The 23,909-nt window shown below is 43.6% G+C and overlaps 1 protein-coding gene across 1 annotated transcript in view; it reads left to right on the forward strand.

The window, feature by feature from the left end:
- NBAS (neuroblastoma amplified sequence) overlaps positions 1-23,909 on the forward strand; it is a 578,163-nt gene that overhangs the window by 46,413 nt on the left and 507,841 nt on the right. The window contains exons 10-12 of the mRNA XM_018558184.1: positions 4,101-4,239; positions 6,972-7,040; positions 18,889-19,017. Of these exons, the coding sequence (XP_018413686.1) occupies positions 4,101-4,239; positions 6,972-7,040; positions 18,889-19,017 (337 nt within the window). The remainder of the gene's footprint in view (positions 1-4,100; positions 4,240-6,971; positions 7,041-18,888; positions 19,018-23,909) is intronic.

Consider the following 23,909-nt stretch of genomic DNA (forward strand, 5'->3'; position numbering starts at 1 on the left):
ATGAAAGCCCTTGTTCAGGCACTTCCTGTTATAGGGTGACAACGGTCTGTCCCTGTCTCCCAATTGTGCTCCTGCAGTGTCACCTTGTCATGCAGGTTTCTGATTGGACTGCAAGTGGGGGTTTCAACATGCACTACACAGCCATGGTCCTTTCTCATTACCTTCAGGAAAGCCACCTTATGAGATGGCATGTAGCCATCACTGGAGTGCATTTAGACAGGAAGTGGCAGCAATGATGCTGCAGGAGAACAGTAGCACTGAAGTACAACTAATACGTTGCAAAGGTTGAAAAGGCACTTACAGGAAGTAAGGTCCGGCCGCGCATTGCACACTTTGCTAAGGAATTTATTGTAGCACACAGGTTCACATCGTCCCACCATGGATCCTCTTGACTCTAACACTTTTCACCCAATAATGGGCTTAATTCTAAAGGTTGGAAAAGGGGATGACGTTTGTTTTTTTTCTTTAAAAAGGTGATTGTTTATGATACGTAGTGGTTTACAAAACCTATCTGTCTATTTATAACCAGTTCACAGAGGCATTTGCCCTATAAAATCTTCCTGAATATTCGTTCTGTGTGAATTGATGCAAAAACGCACGTTCTTAGATCCATTTTCTTATGAGTTGAATGTGTGTAATGTATTACTGCATTTGGCCACTAGATGGAGCAGAGGAGCATATGAAGTAAGTTTTTCCTCAGCTCCATCTAGTGGTCAAAATGAAGTATTGCATTACAAACATTGAACCCGAAAAGAAAATATACAATGGTACCTCGGTTCACGAACTTAATCCGTTCCACGATTCTGGTTGCAAACCGAATCAAACTGTAATCAGACCGCGATTCCGACTAGAGGAAGCCACGACCATGTGTCAGAGCAGGGAAGATGGCTGCGGTTGTGTTCGTCACCCGATGCAGAGTTCACAAACGGAAGCAAAATTTTGCCGAATTTCCTGTTTGCGAACCGAATTATTTGCAAACAAAAGCATTCGTGAACCGAGGTACCACTGTATTTAAGAACGTTTGTTTTTGTATCTAAGTGTAAGAGAAGATGTATTACTGCACTCCTTACTGGGTTTGATGACCTGCAATATGCAGGTGGGTGCTCGCAGTGATGATACCGTCTAGTTTTCAAAGGATGTCACCAGCCCACAATCATTTTTGTGTAATCAGCAAAAGTCCATTTATTGAAAATCAATTGCCATTCAAATGTTTTTGTGTCTATTCACAAAGAAAAAACATTCAGAAAGATTCATAAGGTGACTGGCACTGAGAATTGGCTATGAATAGACCCTTAGGGATTCTATTTATCTCCACCTAGTGTATGCCACATTACATACATTCAATCTGAAAAAAAAAAATATATATAAAAAAGAATACCTAAGAACATTTGTGTTTGCATCCTTTCACACTAAACTGACTTTCGGAAACATTTGTAGGGCAATGGCACTGCAAATAGGTTATAAACAGACTCCTTAATGTCATCCAGTAGTTGGCCCTTACATCTGCTTTAGCGTCTACATCTTATCCTCCCTGTGCCTGATCTCCTGCGGTTCAGAATGATATTCCTGTGTAAGTATTTGGATATGTGTAAGCCTACATTCTATTTTTGCTGACAAATGCACACATTGTATAAAAATCCGAGACATCTTAAGTGGCGGTTAGGAATGAATAATAAAGCCTGCCCTTTAAAACAAAAGCACGGGCAATTAGGTCTAATTTTCACCTGCCGGCTTGTCATTGCGCGGGCGCACGCTGCGCTGAACATTCGCCAGAAACGAATATTCCAGCAAACCATGCATCACACACTCCTATCATCATCTGAATAATATCCGCTTCAGGCGAGCCTATTTTACTTGTTATTTTTCTCCTCTGCAAAATGTAATACCGTGTTGTGTTGATTCCAACTGGCAGGAGCCTCGCTTGGTAACAAATGAGAGAGCAATTACTATGATTTGGAGTAATTACTTTTTGTGGAATTGGCACATTTTCTGTTGTTATGATACTGTGCACATTAGAGAAGTTGCTGTTTGTGTGTCATCTCTCTTTATTTCTCCATTTTATTTTTTTGTGCAGAAATATTTTGCTGAAACCCCCCCCCCCCCATAATGGATTCAAGCCCGCATTTATCTATTTTAGAAAGTAAGGGTTATCTAATGCGCTTGCATAAAGGTCCTCAGAGGTTGTTCAGTGACACAAGGATGCTCTCATGTCCTTACCCTTTGTTGACAGAAACGCCAGGTCCATTATTTGTTCCATATGTATATTACTGGGACATTGTTATCTGAATAATAATTCTTGCATTTACTTTTATTGTATTGGCATGATCTTCTTTTTAATAAAAGTCTCTGCTTATATTTGTATCAGATAGTCCTTAATGTGATAACCATCACACAATTTTCCCTGGAACATAATTCCACTTCAGGGCTGCTGTAAAACAATAGGAAGAATGCTTCCTTAAAGTGACACTAAACTCAGGAGTTCAATCTTAAAAATACATTCAAATACCATAACTATTAATAAATATGTCTCTTATTTGTGTATCACTCGGCTGTAGATCCTCCAAATCATCTCTGAATTGGTGCTGACACTGTCCTTCCTTCTGGAGGGGGGCTACTTTTGTTCCCAATGGTCCCTGTGTGTGTTGTAAAGTAGTCACCGCTCCAAGCTCGCTCCTGTGATGGACTACAATCTCATTACAAATGAGTAAACTAAACATGAGATTGTAGTACATCACGGGAGTGGGGTTGGAGTGGTGACTACTTTACAACACACACAGGGACCATAGGGAACGAAAGTAGCCACCCTCCAGAAGGAAGGACAGTGCCAGCACCAATTCAGAGATGATTTGAGGATCTACAGCCGAGTGATACACAAATAAGATACATGTTTGTTAATAATTAAGGTCCTTGAATGCATTTTTAAGCTTTAGCTTCTGAGTTTAGTGTTACTTTAAGTTTCCGGTGACCACGATTTCCAACCGTCGACTGCCGCAGCACCCGCCCTCATTATCTTTGGAACAGTGGTTTAGAGTGCGATGGGTTTATGGACTCTAGCCTGTTTGTAAAGTGGCCACTGCTCCATGCTCTTTCCCGGGATGGACTACAGTCTTATGTTTAGTTTACTAATTTTTATTGAGATTGTAGTCCATCACAGGAGTGAGCTTGGAGCGGTGACTACTTCACAACAGTGCTGACACTGTCCTTCCTTCTGGAGGGGAGCTACTTTTGTTCCCAATGGTCCCTGTGTGTGTTGTAAAGTAGTCACCGCTCCAAGCCCACCCCTGTGATGGACTACAATCTCATTACAAATGAGTAAACTAAACATGAGATTGTAGTCCATCACGGGAGCGAGCTTGGATTGGTGACTACTTTACAACACACACAGGGACCATGGGGAGTAAAAGTAGCCCCCCTCCAGAAGGAAGGACAGCGTCAGCACCAATTCAGAGATGATTTGAGGATCTGCAGCCGAGTGATACACAAATAAAATACATTTTTGTTACTAGTTAGGGTACTTGACTGTATATTTAAGATTATACTCTTGAAGTAAGTGCCACTGTAAGTACTATAATCAATGGGCTTCTTTCAGCACAGCGAAAAGGGATACAATGCTTCCCATGTGACAAGGAGACTAAGCAAGCATGTGACAAGGAAAAAGCAAGCAACATGTTTTAAAACATTTACAGGGCATTTACAGGACAACAAAGCTGATTTGGAAAAATTTTCCACTTCAGCTATATTGTCCTAGATTGTTCACTTCTCCTGCCTTCTCCAAACTCTTCACCCTTTTTGAATAGACGCCTTACTTTTTTACAGCACTATACATCCCATTTAAATCTATTAATGTAAGCCATAATAAGGTAGGCTGTATTAGAGTGAAGAAGATTATCTGTCTCGCCCACATCAGCCAATCAAATTCTCCTTTTCATCTCTGCACTATGAGAACAAGAATAAGAACCCAGCTGGTCTCTATTAACATTAAATATTGGTTGAGGCAGTTCTTAACTTAAACTCTGGTAATCATAGCTCAGAATTGCAATCCCAACAGGCTGCAGTTGAGAGATATACCTTTTGTATATTAAGAATTTTGTCTCTTTTAGGCTTTTGCTAGTCGGAGGCAGCGAGACAAATGAAGATGGAGTGTCTGTATCAACGCAACGTGGGCTGACAGCCTGGAGGGTGCTCTCCGGCTCCCCCCACTACAAACAGGTCACTAATTATGAGGACGACGTGGGCACGGTAAGTCATCGGAAAATCCTTGTGAGCATTTTACTGTTCATTTTCAACACTTAATTATTTATCAGAGCATCTTTAATGTCCTTATTTAAATTTTCAGCAGTTTAACATGTTTACAGTAAATTAAAAAATCATCAGTTGCAATATGTAGATAACCACAGGCGCTGATCTAGTATTCCAAGCCGGTAACTGGCATTTTTACAGCTTTTTTTTTTTGTTGTTCTTTTTTTTTTTTTTAAACGGTCAAAAGGGTCAGTAAACCACCCACTGTCAAGAGTATTTTTTTTTTTTTACATTTTATTCTGTTTTTTCTTTTTTTCGATTTTATATAATCATAAAGGGAATTTGTTTTACTGAAAATTGTGAACATCTGCTCATTACCCCTTCGTGTTTTAAGACTTGGCTCTCGGGTTTTAGCAGAATCAGATCTAATTACCCACCGTACCAGTAGCTTCACTTACAGAGGAGATCTGGCATCCTTAAAGTGATTATACATATACAGTCACCGGCCACTTTATTAGGTACACCTTGCTAGTACCAGGTTGGACCCCCTTTTTGCCTTCAGAACTGCCTTAATACTTCCTGGCATAGATTCAACAAGGTGTTGGAAACATTCCTCAGAGATTTGGTCCATATTGACAGTTCCTGCTCTTGGACAGTTCTTCGTTGACAGGAGTGGCAACCGGTGTGGTCTTCTGCTGCTTCAGCCCATCTGATTCAAGGTTCAACGTGTTGTGCATCACTCCACACCATTATTCCACCACCACCAGCCTGAACCGTTGATACAAGGCAGGATGGATCCATGCTTACATGTTATTTACGTCAATTTCTGACCCGACCATCCGAATGTCGCAGCTGAAATGGAGACTCATCAGACCAGGCAACGTTTTCCCAATCTTCTATTGTATTGTCCAATTTTGGTGAGCCTGTGCGAACTGTAGCCTCCGTTTCCTGTTCTTAGCTGAGGGGAGTGGCACCCAGTGTGGTCTTCTGCTCCTAGTTTCAACGTGTTGTGCGTTCAGAGATAGTATTCTGCATACCTTGGATGTAACAAGTGGTTATTTGAGCTATTGTTGCCTTGAACCAGTCTGCCATTCTCCTCTGACCTCTGACATCAACAAGGCACTCTCATCCACACAACTGCTGCTCACTGGATATTTTCTCTTTTTCGGACCATGCTCTGTAAACCTGAGAGATGGTTGTGCGTGAAAATCCCACTAGATGAGCAGTTGCTGAAATAGACCAGCCCGTCTGGCACCAACAACCATGCCACTTTCAAAGTCAAAATATTGAAATGCAGTAATCAAAAGCAAATTAAGACAAATAGACACACGATCATTTCCAGGATAATACATGCAGCAGATCAGCAGATCATTGAGTACATGGGATTTTTTTTTCTGGTTAGATGAGAGTTGTGGTTAGTTGAATACCGGATAATATAGTTTACTGTATTATGTGTGTACGAGTGTGAACACATGCGTATGTACATGAATGGAGTCTACGCAATCAGTCCCCCGAAGCCGCTTCACTTCACTACAGCCAAAACCTTTTTCATTATGGATGGAGTAGGGAATGGTTAAACCACAGTCATGTTTTTTCTGCCATCTATATCCTATCAGTGAAATTTCCCACCACTTGCTGTCCAGTAAAGACATTAGTAAGTGAGATAAAATTTCTCCAAATGGATGAAAATCCCCTTTTACATGGTGTCACCCAGGACATTTAGTCGCTTGAGGCGGGTTTGGGGGTGTGGGTGCTGGCGATGCATGTTCCAGTGGGGGGGTGCACGCTAATGAGGGGTTGATGGCCTCTGCATCATCCAGCTGATGTCACTGGTTGCCAGCAGCTGGGCAGGACGCTGGCCATGGTGTCACAGGTTGCTAGGAGCTGGGTGGGGAGAAGTATATGGCCCTTACACATCTCCCCGCCAGGCTCTTGGGACACTCTGGCCAGAAAGGCGGCGGCAGACACACTGCAAATATTATGCAGCAGAGCGGCCATTCCACTCTGCCTGCCGCCCTCCCCCCCCCCAACTTGACCTTAAGAGATGCCGCTGAAGCTACAACCTTAGGCTGCCTTAGAATGGGGACAGCCCTGTTGTCACCAAAACAAATGTCCCCATTGGAAAATTTGCTCTCCATCACTGTTCTGGGGACAGCTGAATATGTTGGGCTTTCCCCGAATTTAATTCACGGTGACGGTGGTCACCATTACCAACCCAGGAAGTGAAATGCACACCTCGCGGGTTCTTATCCTTCGCCAATCTATCAAAAAAATATAAACTTTTTTTGGCTTTAGACACATTTTCAATCACATTTATTCATTGAGGTTTACACTGCTGACTCTCCAGAGATTTGACATTTGCAATTGTACATATTACCCGACAATTACATAAAAATCAACTTCTAAGTCTCTTTCTTATTATTTCTATCAATTTAATTAAAAGCATTGAAAAGATAAACACAAGCTTTTTTTTTTTCATACCAAGGCCCATGTGGTCCCCTATGTTTCCCGCCTTGCACAGTAGTTCTAAATTAATTTCCAGATTGCCTGAAGGGGCTTAAAGTGTGTCCTGGGAAATGTAATGACTTGAGTGGTTTTATTTATCCCCCTTCCTCCTTTTCTGATCTCTTCTCTCATTCTGGGAGTTTTCTTCCTGCGGAAATGAAGATTTTTTTTTTTTTGTCTGTAATTCAGGTTGTTGGTGTAACGCATGGCTTGATCTCATTTTCTAGGCGCTGAAGAGAAAAGGATTCTGGAGGATTATTAAGGCACGATTATCTAGCAGACACGGAACTGAACAGGTAAGTAGAGGGATTACCGTCATTAATTTAGTTCCAGCAAGTAGAGCTCAGTGGTGATTGAGAGTCACTGGTGCGGAGAGGCAAAAGAAATCGGACCGGAGTGCTTACTTTTATTCCTGCAATCTGCCGCAGCTTTTGTGTTTATTTAACGTAATTAAAAAAAACATGTAAAGGAGAATTCCAGATAAAAATAGGTTTATTCACAGCTAAAACTTTAGTCTTTAATAATAATAATAATGAATTATTAAGTAACTGGCTACTGACCTGTGCTTTTTTTTTTTTTTATGCACCATTTATTAGGTTAGTTCATATTTATCATAAAATCCATTCCACGATCCCCAGTACATAAAAAAAAAAACACTGGACAGTCTTTTAAAAAGAAACTTCTTTGCATTGGAACTTTGCAATGGAAGGTTAACTGTAGGACATGTGCTGCGCTCTCTCTCCTTCTGTCAGACAACACTGAGCTCAATCACTGGTGCGACAGAGGGGAGGGTAAGCGGAGTGCGCGGTTTGAAACATTTCTGTGCTTATTCCTGTGATGCTAGGGGCACTCATCTACGTCTGGAACGTCATGCCATCTAGGGCAATATTTGGGGGGTTTGCCTACCTAGGAGTTGTAATGACAGGCTTGGGAGTGGCTGCACATGGTCTACAGGTATACCATTGCAAAGAAGCAATCACAAACGGTACAGCGTTTTTGTTTATGGGCGTTTAATGCTAGAGCGTTGCGCTAATAATATCATGGTATATGTGCACTTCGCACACTTAATCGCACATCACAATGCATCGCACGCTGGGCCAGCTTGTGTGTTGTCATTCTTCTTGCATGGCACCCAAACGCACCTCCTGGCAGGCGGTACGTCAATAACCTGCGCCATTTTTATTCACTGCATGGAATTGTTGGAGGAGGTGCATTTGGGTTGCCATTCAGAATGAACGTCAATGCAATGCACTCTATCACACATCACACTCTATCACACATCACAATGCAAAGTGCATTGTGATGTGTGATAGAGTGCGCTAAACAAACGGATACTGTGCCTCTAGCGTAATGCTATAGTGAACTGGCCCTAATGTTCTTTTGACAGCGGAATGCATGGCACATTTAGCACTTTTGCCTTGCAGCACTGGGGTTCCCCGGTTCAAATTCCGGTCAGGATACGATCTGCAAGAAGTTTGTATGTCCTCCCTGTGCTTGTGTGGGTTTCCTCCGGGTACTCTGGGGTCCTCCCACACTTCAAAGACATCCTGGAAGGTTAATTAGCTCCTGTCTAAATTACAGATGACAGCTAGAAGTAAACTACTATTAGAAGTGATCTGTTGCTGCAGAGCTGCATGGTGGGCTGAATTAGGTCTCCAATGACCCGATCCAGTCCACCCTTGAAGAAAAACATGTGAAAAAAGTAAATGAATACATTTAGTTAATACATTGTATCCTTTGTGTTGTGGTGTCCTGCCGTGTGGGTGTGTTGCCCCCTTCTATAACTATATACTATAACAGTGGGCTGAGGTGTCATTCTAAATGAATAGCACTACAACGCACACACAGCGATACGTTAATGTGCAGTATGGTATGTTTTACTGCTCATGGACTCAACACAAATTTATGAAAATTATTGTGAGGCCCTCTGGACATGTGGGGGGCTGCACGTGACCCCCCCATATATGCAATACGTTTACCACTACTGCGCTAGATTCTCTGTTGTGATCTTTGATGATCTTTGAGAATGAATACCATCACCTTACAAGCAGCTTGAGAGGTCAGGGCTCTTTTTCTGCTTGCTAAGACTTTGTAAATAGAGATAGTCCATAATCTGGGAACAGGTGCACTTTAAATAAGCTTGTTAGTACATCACATCAATGAATATTGCTTTTATAAGCATCATACAAGTCACCTATTTTGTTTCTGTCGTGGTCTGCGGGCCCCTCCATTTTTTTCCTGGTAATGATTGCTTATAGCAAAAGGATAAAGAGACTTCATTTCCCAAGAAATCTTAAATTGTTTTGTCTTATGAGGTGTTGAATGCAGTGGTACCCTCAGTCCCGCTCCAGGGCCTTTGTTATTCAATTACATGTACATCTGAGTCTAGTAGCCTGATCTGCAGACTCTAGGGAGTCCCTCAAACAGATGGCCATCTTGGTTTCTGGCCAGGACAGGCTGCACTTTCACATTTAGCTGTGACCGAGCTTGTGTAAAAATTGTCACATCAAATAAATATATCTGAGGTTACTGAGAATGACGTGTTTGTACATCCGGCACCAAATTGTGTGGAAGCTGGCTATTTGAACAGCTGTTCAACAGACTGTCCAATCAAATGCCCCATAGATTCTCTATGGGGTTCAGGTCAGGCGAGTTTGCTGGCCAATCAAGCACAGTAATCCCACAGTCATTGAACCAGGTTTTGGTGCTTTTGGCAGTGTGGGCAGGTGCCGAGTCCTGCTGGAAAATTAATTCAGTGAGTATATTTTAGCTCCCTAGGCAAAACAAGCACTTAACCCTTGCAGTGTGGGGTAGCCCTACTGCAAGGCTAAGATTTTATTTGCCCAGTTTTTCTTCAAAAGCAATCTGGTTTTGTACATATGAGGTTTTGTACATATGTTCTTTAATAATTTTTACCAGGACTAAAGGATTTGCTTTCTTGGTTAGATATGAAATATATATACGGTTCGGGGGAGTATGACTGACTTTTTCTTTCTTTTTTTTTAGCTCCCTAGGCAAAACGAGCAATTATTGATTTACTAAAGAGTTTTATGTAGAACACCGGTCATATCAAATCTTCACCCTTGCAGCGGGGCTAGACCACACTGCAAGGGTTAAAAGAGAACTACAGAGTAAGTGTTTTTCCCCATAGTTCTCCTAAGGGCCATGGGAGGACATATACTAACCTCCACCCGTCACCCAAAGCTCAGTATATCGTGAGCTACAGCTCACGGTATACTGAGACCGCTGCACCCGGGACGGATCCCGACATTACTGTCGAGATCCACCCAGCTGCGTGAGTTACAGCTGGCTCTGCCTATCTAGAGGCAGAGCCAGCTGTACCCACCCCATCCATTACTCCAGTCACGGCTGGAGGATCGGAGAGACGAGGTGAGGTGGGGATCCTTGCGGGGAGCGGTGACTGACAGTCACGGCTCTCTGCAGGGAGATGATTGAGAAGTGAGCGAGTGACGGTATGTGTTCGCTCACTTCCCGATCTATAGAGCCGACGTGTGACAGTTTCATTGACACACGTCGGCTCGAACTATGAGGATGAGTGATTTTCACTCACCTCATATGTTCTCCTTTAACCCTTGTAGTGCAGAGGTAGACCCACTTTAAGCATGATCTGTGCTACATAAGCTTCTTCATAGTGCAACCTCATAGTTCGCCTTTAAGATTTGATTTGCCCGGTGTTCTACTTTAAACTCTTTTAGTAAATCAATCAATGTATTTTAACGAGTTGACATCCGCGGTGTTAACCCCTTCATGACTGAGGCCCTTTTTTCAATTTTTGCACCCATGTTATATTCCACATTTTAGGCCTGAAAATGACATTTTTTTCAACGGGCGGACGGCAAGTGGTTAAAAGCCACTAGTTCAAGTACCTAAATCTATCTTGGTATTGGCTTCTTGCTGTTCTCGTCTCCTGTACTGAAGACTGGCAGAGGGATGGCTAGCATTGGGAGCCAGTGAGGTTTGCTGCATGCAGTGCTGCTGACAGGGGAAGAGAACAGAGTGAGTAGAAAGATGACCTCATCTGTCCGCTGCTCTTTTAATATCCAATCAGCTTGCTGGGTGTGGGTTGGTATCAGCACTGTATTTCTAAATTTTTAAAAGAGACAGTGGTGTTATCCTCCTGGCTGTGCTGTGTAAATCTTAGAGGCTTAATACATAGAAATGCAAATAATGTTTTCAGTTATAATAGCTACTTGATATGTATTGCATCTGTGTATGTAGACATTTGCCTGGAGCTCGGCATTAAATAGAAGGTGTCAGTTTAAAATTGGGGCATAGTGCTCAGATGCAGCCTGATCTCTTTTTGAGTGCAGGACTGCCTTGGTAGGGAGTGTTCAAGTCTGGTCTTGCTGTATTAGGGCCTGTTCACACGACGTCCACTTTCTGACCTGACCTGATCCGTACGCTTCTGCACTAAAAATGCATCCCAATGTATCCCTATGTGTTTTATGGGCTACAGTTCTCACGTGCGCAGTCCGTTCAGGTTACGACAGAAAAAATACTGCATGTCACATTTTGTCCGGTCAGGAAACGGACCGGAAATGCAAAACGCGTCAAAAACGCACTGCAGCTAACATACTGACAGCCCCACTCCAGCAAAATTTTTTTTTTTTAAACTGGAACGCATCAAAAACGCACTGCATCAGTAGCACCGCATCTGTAGATCTGCACCTGATCAGGATCTGATATCATGTGAACAGGCCCTTAAGATGCTTCTCATCATGCAGAGAGTCAGTGGTATAAAGGTAAGAGCACGGTTATGTACTGTCCTATTGATGCATTCAGCTTGTCTGCTACACAAACAGCATACAGCCAGATGTTGCTGAAATCAGCCCCTTGTGCTATATTTAAGTACAGATCTCACTATGACGCAGTATGTATTTCATAGGTTACAATAAACAGGTTTTAGTTGGGTAGTAAACATAATGACGTGAAGGAGAAGTGTAGGGGATGAAGACATTGTAATTGGCTCTTGCAGCGATGTAGGTTTTAGTTTTTGGGAATTTCAGAAGTAACGCTCTTGTTCTGCTTATTGTTTTTGGTTGTTCTCATGGTAACAGAGCAAGGATCATTTGTGTGACTGATTTTGTGACAAGCTGAACTGTCATTATGTTCAGAACATACCAATTATGTTAAAAGACCAAGAATCCAGGAATGTGCGCCATTCTTTGTCTCGAAGTTATATAGTGTGAGCCAAAATTCTAAATGATTCAAGGATGCCTCTGTGATCTGGAATCTGGTCCAAAGGGACAATGCATTGAACTGATCACCCCAGCTTTCAGCAGAATAGAACCGGGCTTATTGCTGTAATATTTCTGTAAGGAATATTCTTAGGGTGCCAAAACGGATCCAAGTTGGGAACAGGTGGGTTTGGTCCAGGAGAGTAGTCTATCCCAGCATTTCTCAACCTTTTTTTCAGTCACGGCACCTTTGAAAAGTAGGCAAAATCTCGAGGCACACCAGTCTAAAATGTAAAAACTGATGTGTTTTCCCTCCGCAATCTATAGCAGAGCCTTCTCCAAAATAGTGGTCTGGTATGGATTTTAGGGGTGACTCCATGCAACCCCCTTCTCATTGTTCTCCATTCATATTAGGAGCACCCTTCACATTAGATTCCCACCTTTACATTAGGAGTCTCCTCATACTATGAGCCTCTCTTCACAACACAAGCTCCCTCCTTCACATCAGAGTCCCCCTATTTCACATCAGAGGCATGACATTGTGTGAACATTTCGAGGCACCCCTGAGGAAATTGGAAGGTACCCCAGGGTGCCATAGCACCCTGGTTGAGAAAGGCTGGTCTACCCTCATTTATGCTGGGGTACTAGTCCAGGTCTGGCTGGCCCTACAGATAGGCATTTAAAAACCATACCGACATCTTGGGTAAACAACAATGGAACTGTCTAGTGAGTAGACTGCTTATGCACAGACCAGGCTGGGCAGTAAAATAGCCAGGAGGTTGGACAAACCCCTGCAAGCATAGACTTCAGTGTTGTCTGTTTAAGGGTTCCATGTTCCATGACATGAGCGCATTGGACCCGTTAATTCTTCCCCGCATTCTGGAGCGGGCATGGCGCTGGCATTCATTTGAATGGCAACGGAGAAATGCCTCCCGCCCGCACCGGAACACATGGTACCGCAATGCCCTGTGTTCCTGTGTGGTGCAATTGCAAAAAATAGTGCATACGCTGTTTTTTTGCAATCGCACCGCACTAGAACACAGGGCATTGCGGTACCACGTGTTCCGTTGTGGACGATCACACTGCGATCGGGAGGCGTGTCTGCGGTGCCATTGAAATGAATGGCACTACCATGTTCCCTCCTGCCCCAGAACGCTGGGAGGGTTTGATTAAGCCGCCCACTGTGTTCATGTCACAGAACTGTGAGATGAATGCACTGGACGGTGTGAACAGCCCTCAAGCACAAGTGAACCATGTCTTTAAAAACACACTGACAGGCTTTTCTTTTTTATGCCAGAAGAGAATACGTCATCAATGTCTTCTGTCATAAATGCTTCTGTCTGCCTTATTTTCCTTGTGTGTTCACTGAGCTGCACATTAGTGTACAGTCTCTGGACTATTCTGTGCTGGGATGAAGTAACTCCTTTTGGAGCCTTCTCCAAAATAGTGGTCTGCTATGGATTTTAAGGAGGGACCCCATGCAAAAACACAAAAAGAGGGGCTCCCCCTTCTCATTAGAGTCCCTCTTCATATTGGGAGCCCCCTTTCACATCAGAAGGCCCCTCCTTCACATCAGAGTCCCCCTATTTCACATCAGGAGCCATCCTCACATCAGGGGCATGACATTGTGTGAGCATTTTGAGGCACCCCTGAGGAAGTTGGAATGTGCATGGACAGGATTTGCATGGATTACATGTGCATGGACAGGATTTGCATGGATTACATGTGCATGGACAGGATTTGCATGGATTACATGTGCATGGACAGGAATTGGGCTGAACAGTCTTCACCTAGAAGACTGGGTAAAGATAGAATCACCTGTGATGAAGGGCAGCGCAGACATCACAGCACTTGAGGGCATCACTTTGCTTTTAAGTCTGCCATAATGTGCATTTTGCTGTTCATTGTTGCTCATTATGTCAAAAAGCTCCTGGGGTGGAATTTTTATTGTTACTTTTACTGGTGGTTTTCTTACCACTATAATGTTGGATTGGCTCATTGCAAGCTCTCTGTTTGACGTTAATCCTTACAATACACATAAACAGGCACAAACGATTTATAGAGCACTCTGGGATTAATAAACAGCACACAAGTAGTTGTCTCTTTTCATGTGTCATATCTCTGGTTGGAACTGCTGACAGAGCTCTCCAATAAGGTAATGTCACTGCTCTGAAACTGCTCTGATTCACTTGTGTATGTAAATTTCAACTTGCGTTATTGAGCTCTGTAAATAACAGGATTTTTTCAAAAAGAAAGCAAAAGGATTTACTGGAAAACATGGGGAGTCGCCTAAGGCTCCACAGCTGGCTAAAAAGGATACCAAATATTTCATATCTACACTGCCTGTCCAAAGAAAAAGTCACACATTCTAATATTTTATTGGACCACCTTTAGCTTTGATTACGGGACTCATTCACCATGGCATCATTTCCATAATCTTATGCAATGTCGCAACTTTTATTTCCCTCCAGAGTGGCATTAATTTTTTACCAAGATCTTTTAGTGACGATGGGAGAGTCAGACCTCTGTATAAAGTTTTCTCCAGCACATCCCAAAGATTCTCAATGGGGTTAAGGTCTGGACTCTGTGGTGACCAATCCATGTGTGACAATGATGTCTCATGCTCCCTGAACCAATCTTTCAGAATGTGAGCCCGATGGATCCTGATATTGTCATCCTGGAATATACCTAATGTGCCATCAGGGAAGACAAACTCCATTGATGGAAAAACCTGGTCATTCAGTATATTCAGGTAGTCAGCTGATCTCATTTTTTGGGGACATAACATTGCTGAAACTAGACCTATCATCCAATGGAAGACTTTGACCTATTTGCTTAGCTAAATCAAGTTGGTGACTTTTTTTTGGAATGGCAGTGTACCTAACCAAGAAAGCAAATCTTTTAGTTCTGGTCATTAAAAACAAAGAACAAATGTACAAAACCTCAAGATTGCTTTTAAGTCCAAAATCCAATATGTTTACTGCTAATGTTTATCAAGAAGGGTCTTCAGTATTCTACTACAGTTTGTCTAGGCAGTGCTGCTCTTCTTGAGCCCAGCTTCTAGGGAGGAGGTCAAGCGTCCATGTTGCTGGACCATAGAAGCCAATAGGCAACCACTAAACCAGTGGTTCTCAACCTTTCTAGTGCCGGGACCCCTTGGTAACATTTGCCAAGTTGTGGTGACCCCCAACGGACCGCTGGACTCCAGAATTAGTAAGGTACTGGACTTGCCCGCCTCCTGCAGAGCTCACATTGTATGCAAGGCAGGAGGACAGCAGGGGCTGTGAATAGAAAAGCCCTGCTGTACACACTCCCCGACCACTAGATGTCGCTGCAGCAGCCAGGAAGTGTGTATAGCGGCACTTTTATATTCACAGCCTCTGCTGTCCTCCCGCTGACTGACACTGCTGCGCTAGGAGGAGGCTGAGAAGCCTCTCACCTAGCGCAGCAGAAGTGGATGCTGCGACCCCCCTCAACAGTGAGTTGCAACTCACTTTTGGGTCGCAACCCACAGGTTGAGAACCGCTGCACTAAAGGCTTGGTCTTCAACTGGTGGGTCGTGACCCAAAAGTGGACAGAAACAGGAACCATACTCCTTACCGGGATTCCCACTTGATGAGGATGGGTGCTCGAAATGACTGCAGATGGCACCGCCACACATGAACAATAGAAAAATGTCACCAGCACACCATAATATTTTATTGCCAATAGCTGTATCTCATTTTTCTAGTGACCCAAAAATGGGTCGCAACCTCGTGTTCAGTGGGTCACCGCATGCCTTCCACTTTTCTAGTTGAGAGGCTTCCCAGCCTCCCCCTAGCGCAGCACTGTCCTCGCACTAAGCAGCCATTCAAAATATGCCGCCCGGAGCCGAGTGTCAGCTTGAGGTGAGGCGGGATGGGTCTATGGCCGCGAGGGAGCTCCATCTATATGTGCATTGCTTACAGCTCCCTCACGTGTCCTGTGGAGGTGTCTTGACCGGAGCGACGTCATTAACGTGACATTCTGTTGCCCGGCACCTCTACAGGGCACGCAAGGGACCCGGACAAGCAATTCACATATGCATGGAGCTCCATCACTGCACAGCAGCCCACACTGGACCCCAGGCTGAGGATCCACTCCAGTTCTCGTAAGATAGGGAGACTGGGTGGATCTTAAAAAAAAGAACAAAAATAAAAACAAATATGGGAGTGTGTATGTGTGTGTGAGAATGTCTGTGAGTGTGTCAGTGTTTTTGAGGGCTTGTTCACACTAGTACAGTGCGTTAATCACACAGTCCCATGTGATTAATGCACCTAAGCATGTAATCACACCTACCTCACATTCTGGTGTAGGAGGTGTGTTGCATTGCCATTCATTTGAAAGGCACCCCAAATGCACCTCCCGCCCACCGTTCAATAGCCCGCACCGGAATGCACGGTACCACAACGCCATGCGCTTCTGTGCAGTGCGACTTGGGTCACAACTTAATGACCAGGGACAAATGTCGGTCATTAGGTTACACCGGTTGAGAACTAAGGCAAGGAATCCTGCCTTCTTGGCCTGTGAGGACTAGACAGTAGGTTTTGCGTTTGAGGCCGGGCACCAATCTGGGATCCAAATGGTGATTTCCTCTTTTGAAAGGGATTGTGACTACCGAAACCTCCTGAACTTGTAGCTTTTAAAAAAAAAATGTGATTACATTGTAGCTTTTATTTCTTATATGCCGCATAAAACAGCGTGCATATTGGTTCCTTTTCCGTGGTAGGCAATACATTTTCCATCGCGCTTTTTTTCACCAACCTCTTAAGCTTATGTAGAAAGGTTTATTCTGCTAGTATTTGAATTTTGCAATGCATTTTAGCTTTGTAGATGAAAACTTCACAATAGATGAAAAAAGAATGGAATAAATCTTGTATAATCTGTGGAGGAAATAGACATTGTGTTCCTACCAATTTGCCGGTAGAATAGAGAGAATGTTTATTCGGCAGTAATGTTTCACATAAACACAGTTATATGCAGCGCCAGTGTGTATATCGTCTCCTGGTCTGCCTCCTAAATGCTCGTTTATGTCTTTCTCTTTTCATCATTTCCTGTCCCCTTCTCTTCTTCTCTCTCTAATAAGGGCGATATTGATTTTGGGGAAAAAAAACATTCTCCTCTCAGGCTTTAGCTCAATTCCCTTTTGTTTTTGGTTGATGCTTTTAGATAACTTACAAGATTTCGTTTTTGTCAGTTTTATGGCTGATGTGTGATTTTCTTTTCTTTTCTTCTATTCACAAAATAAAAGGGACTTGTGTCAAGCTGGCACGGGAATCTAATCTGTTTGAAGATTTTTAAATACACTTTCACACGTGCATTCTGATCAGGTCCGCCTGTCAGTTTTTCGAGTTGACCTGGTTGGAAGCCCAATGTTAGTCTATGGGCAGCAAAATATAAATGGACAGGTTTCTGTTTAAATCCGGTTACCTCCGGCTCCGGCCAGGCCTGGAAAAACAAACGGATCGGAGTTCCATTTCGCTGGACCTGATTGTGCTGGATCGCAGGTAATCTGGCGTAAACCGACACTTAAGTCCACTTACATCCGATTCCCCATAGACCAAAATGGGTCTAGTAATTTTTTTATTTATTTTTTTCCTCCATTGCAAGATAGAGTTAAAAACTGGACAGGCACGGATGTCACAACTTCAACATCCTTTCTGATCAGCAGGGGATCCATCCGTGCATGGATCCCCTCCTGATCGGACTGCGTGAAAGGCCCTTTCACGCAGGTGTCATCAGTTCCATTGCATACAAAATGGATGAATATTGAATCAGTTTGCACATCTGTCTTCATTTCATTTTTTTTGTTTGTTTTTTGGGGGGTTTGTTGAAGAATGAAAGCTTCTGCTGCTACTTATCAGTAAGGGTTGTCCAGTTTGGGATCATAGCCTAGAACACGTCCTGCCACAGCCTCTGCTTTTCCACCCTATCACTGTATTGAGAGCAGAAGGTGTCCCTCAGGTATGGTCTGCTGTTGGACCAGATTAATAAGTGTCTTATGAGAGACCTCCCTGGCCTTGATTGCTGCACAAAATATATGCACAGAGCATCCTGAACCTTCCCCTCCCTATGTCCCACGTGGAGGTGGGCAAAAAACCCCAAAAACTGAATGGACATAAACTGATGACGTCCTTTTATATCAGTTTACACTACCTTTATTCTGTTCAGTTCCATCTAGGCCTGCAAAAATGGGAAAGGACGCAAACCTTAGGCCCCTTTCACAGGGCTTTCTGGTCAGGTCCACTTGTGACTTTTTTCAGCGGGATGCTAGTCTGTTGGCAGCCATAAATGGACAGGTGTCCATTTACATCTGGTTGCTCCCCGGCTCTGGCCAGGTCAGAAAAAACAGAAGGATCAGAGATCCCTTTTGCCGGTTCAGTGGTAACCGGATGTAAACTGATACCCGTCTGTTTAGATTCGGCTGCCCCTAGACTAACATGGGTCCGGTCAGTTTTTTCCTCCATCGTAATTTACTATTTATTTAAAAAAAAAAAGGAAACAAAAGTGTAAATGTTGCCCAGAGTGATCCAATGAGACTTTTTGATGTTTTATTTATACCCCAAAAAACACTTTGGACTCGTCTAGGTGTGCTAGTGCCACCAGTTGCTCCAGTAGTGATCTAGTGAGGCCACTTTTGCCATTTTTCTACTTTGGGAAAACCAAGTCTCCAGTAAGGCACTATGGACCACACAATTTGATTCTCATTTTGTTTTCTCTGTTTTTTTTTTTTCTAAATGGGCTCCTAAATACTCTCTTGGTGGTTTAGTTTATAATTGATTTCTTGCAGGCCGTGTTCAGCAGATGTGCTGTCTGCAGTGCTTGAATTACAGATATGTAAATCTCGATTTAAAAAATATAATCATGAAGCATTCTATTTAGTACTGAGCGGATATAGATATATATATATATTTTTTTCCCCCCCCAGGATGGAATTTTTAAGATGAGTCTCTCCCCGGATGAAACACTCCTGGCTGCTATCCATTTCTCGGGTAAACTGTCTGTCTGGGAGATGCCATCCTTGAGGCTGCAGGGAGAGTGGGCTCAGAATGAGCAGGTAAGTGTACTCCTTCTAATGTACTGCCTATTACCCAGGACTTCAACCAAAGACCTGAATGCAAAGTTGAGATACGTTTGTGAAATGTAAAAAAAACAAAAAACTCACCAAAAAACAGCAGTTCTCTTCCTATGATTCACAGACAACTGCTATGCTATATAGCCAAAGACAAAGAGTGACACCATTATTGCTTAAAACTCTGCAGCATTCTGGGTCATGCCTATGAGCTTAATTTCTGTGGGCTTCATGTCTACAGAGCTCATGTATACAGAGTTAATGTACTCGGGGTGCATGCCTACATAGTTCATGCCTCCAAAGCTCATGTCTACAGAGTTCATGTACCCAGGACTCATGTCTATGTACTCAGGGCTCGTGTCTATGGGGCTCATGTCTGAAGTTCACATACCCAGGGCTAATGTCTACAGCATTCATGTACTGAGGGATCATGTCTACAGAGTTCATGTACTCAGAGTTCATGTACTCAGGCCTTATGTCTACCTAGGTCATGTACCCAGGACTCATGTCTACATAGTTCATGTACCCAGGACTCATGTCTACATAGTTCATGTCTACAGAGTTCATGTCCACAAAGCTCATGTCTGTAGAGTTCATGTACCCAGGGCGCATGACTATATAGTGCTCATGTGTACATGCCTCATATCCATGGAGCTCATATCTACAGAGTTCATATCTCTGGGGCTCATGTCTATGGGGCTAATGAGTACAGAGCATTTTTTTTCCTCTTGTCATTATGCTCTTTATCTCAATAATGTCAACATCCAAATGTTCTTTATTCTGTGGGCTGCAAAATTCCTGATAGATTAATGGGCCACAGCTGCAGTCTCTTGCTACTACAGCAAAGTGGAAGTAAACCCCTATTTGAGAAAACGCTGACAGGTAGGCTGTCCTATACCCTGTATTTCTCTTCTGCCATAAATGCTTCTCCTTACCTGTCCGCGTCTTCCTTTTATGTGCTGTATGTATACAGTCTTGGAGCAATTCTGTGTCGGGGGGGAAAAAGTAACACCAGTGTGCATGTGCAGGAGTTGCGTCATCCTAGTCTGAATACTCCAAACTTGAAAGAAGACAGGGTGAAGATGGAAGCACTGGCTGTGGAGGGGGGTGCACACATTTTAGCTCTGAAAGAGATCACTTTGCGGGATAAGTCGGCCATATTGTGCTAATTTGTTGCCTGTACTTGAACATTCTGGCAAAAAGCTCAGAAGTTACGACTATGTCTGCGACCAAGCCCGTGATTGGGTTTAACGCGCCAGAGGGGGGGACACCTTGGGCGGGACATCAGTGATGTTGTACAAGCTTCAATAAACTATTCAAGCAGAATCTTATATGCAGCCAACTTTTCTTCTGTTTGCCGGAAGTTCAGCTTTAACATTGAGCGGGCGCATGTGCAGTTCAGATCTCCGGGAGACGAGGAGAGACGCAAGGTAACTCAATGCGGCTGCGTGCACCCGCACAGACTCCGTGGCGCAGGAAGTGCCAGCTGAGAGAGGAGTTAGCGCTGGAGGAACTCCTGAAAACATTTCAATTATTTAAGGTATGTCCTTGCACAAGCATTTATCCTTTAATGTCATTTTAAAGCTTAACTCTTGCTAAAAAACCTTTGCTGTAAATCCTGTATATTCCTTATTAGCCATAAAGGATTTAAATTCACTTTGTGTGCAAAACCCAGATATTCCCATATAAAATTAGCAGTGGCATCAGTACTGTGTTGTACATTGCCTGTGCAGAGAGCATAGCTGACCTGCAGGCCCCACCCACTACAGGCTGCCTGCAGGAGGGGGCAGGGACAAGACCAGTCACCCCACACAAGGAAAGAGAGCAGCAGTGACCGCACTTTATTACAAGAAGCTCTACTGGATTACCGCACAGATCTGGAAGAAATACACAAAGCACGCCAAGACTAAAGGAAGAATACACATGACTCTGGTACAGGGGTGGGCAAACTCTGGCCTTTCAGCTGCCGAGGAACTACAAATCTCATGAGGCATCGCAAGATTCATACAGCCACAGGCATGACTCCTAAAGACAGATGCATGACGGGATATGTAGATTCACCATAGCTGGAGGGCTAGAGATTGCCCACCTCTAGTCTGGTAGTTAGTGCAAACTTTTGCAATCTGTAGAAAGTATTGTCTAACGCGCCAGCGTCCAGGTATGCCAGATACTTTACTTTAACATTGCAAATGTTTTTTTCCCCAAAGTTCAGCTTTAAAAATAAATGTACTTTTTAATGAATACTTTACCTGCATTCATCGCAGTTTTAAAAGTGCTCGGGGTCAAGCTTTAATGGCGCCCATTAGTCCGTATTCAGCATCGGCATAGACATGGAACAAGTACATTGGGTGAAATCTGAAACTTTCCAGACCGTCACCCCGCATTTCCATAATGCGTTTTGATTCTTAACTTCAGTTGTTGACTTCAGGTCCGCATTGAGATTCAACCTTTGCAAACTCTTGTACATTGGTGTTTTTTTTTCCATCATCGGGCTTGTCAGCGGAACACGTCCACTTTGCATGACCTAATTCTTTAAATAACAGTAATTAGCGCAGGGAAATAATTGTGCCTGGCCTCTCCACGAGATGATTTCCAATGCGTCCTGGCACACACTGCCTGCCGTGGCTGTTTAACATCGAAAACAAGTGCCGGCTAAGAGTGATAATGTGTGGTATTATCTAATTGAATTGGCATTGAGAGACCTTTTAGAGAGAGCCGTGTGCCATTTAAACATGTAAACTCCCCGGCCAAAGAAATGTTGCTCATAAATTATTGCTTGTATTGAATAAAAAACACAAAACGTACAAACAGCGCTCTTGTAATGATAATAAGGGGGTGAACAGTGTATGACCCTAGATCGTGTGCAGCCCTAAAACCCAGGAGGAGTGCCTGTGTATCTGCAAACTTATCGTAGGGGAGCGTGCCTAGTGTACCGCTGATTCTTTTCCACACCACTCAGCCCCTGGACTCACACACGGACTGAGTCCCCATCCCTGTGGTTGCTCTTTTTCCCCCCCTTTTCTTCCTCGCCCACAGCCTCCTCTCCCCGTGTGGATGCACATCCCCTGGCTCACCAGTTCCAGGTAGATACCACGGATGACCCGATCCTTTGCACCGGCCGTCCATCCTCTGGTCCCGTGAAACGAAACGTAAGTCCTTTTTCTTTTTCCTCAGCCATCCTTCGGTTTTTTGCCCAGTGCACCCATTGTCACACCATTCTCCTGTCATTTTCCCTGGGTCTCCCGACCCGGTCAATTAGCCCACCTAGTGTTGCGCCCTTTTGGGTTTTTTGTTTCAAGTTTGCTTGTATTGAATGTGGATGTCACCATGTAAACAGTGATGTATGCACTTTTCTTTTTAACCCTTCGCTGCCAGAGCTAGTTTTTAATTGTTTGCTTACTTGTTAAAGGTAAAGTATTGGGAGAGTACAATGTGCTCTTCCCAATACTTAGACAATACAGCTGACACATGCCCTCTCTATAGATCGAGAAATCCCTGATCACTTGGCTCATGGTCTTCTCTTTACAGGGAGCTGTGACTGTCACAGGGATTCCCACCTCCTCTCTCTGTTCCTCCAGCGCTCATTGGAGAGACAGACAGGGAAGGGGGCGGGGACAGCTGGCTCTGCCTCTAGAGAGGCAGAGTCAGCTGTCAATCAGGCAGCGGGGTGGATCCCAACAATATTGTCAGGCTCTTTCCCGGCTGCAGGGGCGGCTCTGCGCTGTCAGCAAATAGTGTCCAGCACTCATTGGAGGCACAGTCAGGCGAGGGGGCAGGGACAGCTGGCTCTGCTTCTAGAGAGGCAGAGCCAGTTGTCAATCAGGCAGTGGGGTGGATCCCGACAATATTGTCACACTCTTTCCCAGCTGCATGGGGTGTTCTGCGCTGTCAGAATTAATGGCCAGTAGCCCACTAAATGCTGACTTTGGGTCACAGGAGGACATTAGTAATTGTACTTCTTTGACCCAAAAGAGAACTAAAGCCAAAACAAATGCTTGGCTTTAGTTCTCTTTTAAAATCCAAATTTTAGGCCTGAAGGTTACTTCAATCCCCCAGAATTATTTATTTTCTGCAAGCAGAGACCCTGTAAAATAAAATGGTGGCAGTTGCAATTTTTTTATGTCACATGATATCTGCACAACTGATTTTTATTTAAAAATAAGTTTAAGCTAATTTTAGTTCACATTAACACAATGGGAGGGAATTTATCATAGGAATTGCGAGTGCTTGAACTCGCATAGGGTTGCACGCGATATATTTGCGCCAGATTTATGATGCTAGTGTAATGTTTTTCATAAATGAGGTTAAATAGACTCCAGGAAAGAAGACTTGTAACTTGAGGCAAAACGCGTAACTGTCGCTTCTTGAAGAAGTGGTCATGGGGACGTCTTAAGTAGCGATTGTTTTGTTAGGTGATGCTCCAGTTTAAGACAGCCGCAGGACAAGCGCAGATGTAAACAGTTGTGAACTTTTGCATGAACAGTTGCTGGAGTCTGCACTGGCCTTTGTGATCTTGTACTGAACAGGAGGTTCAGGGAAGATGAGTTGAGAGACTTAGAAGCAGCTGTTCAGAAACATGATTGTAAGTGTTTGGGCAAAAATTTAAAGCAATGCTGTGCTGGACAATCTATATTTGTTTGATGTGGATTCATTATGGAAAAAAAGTTTTGAGAGTTTAATCCTTGCTGTGTAGGGGTAGTCTCTCTGCAAGGGTTAAGAACACTTTTGCCCGGTGTTCTGCTTTAGGCTTCAAAATTGCATGCGCCTGTGAAATGGTGCAAAACTACGGTACCTAAAAGTGTCGATAGGTGATGCTTGAAAAGCGTTTAAAGGTCATTTTACAGTAAATAATGATAATGAATAATCAGTGAATATTG

Source organism: Nanorana parkeri, unplaced genomic scaffold (genome assembly GCF_000935625.1).
Source record: "Nanorana parkeri isolate BGI_ZX_2015 unplaced genomic scaffold, ASM93562v1 scaffold324, whole genome shotgun sequence".
Classification (NCBI taxonomy): Eukaryota; Metazoa; Chordata; class Amphibia; order Anura; family Dicroglossidae; genus Nanorana; species Nanorana parkeri.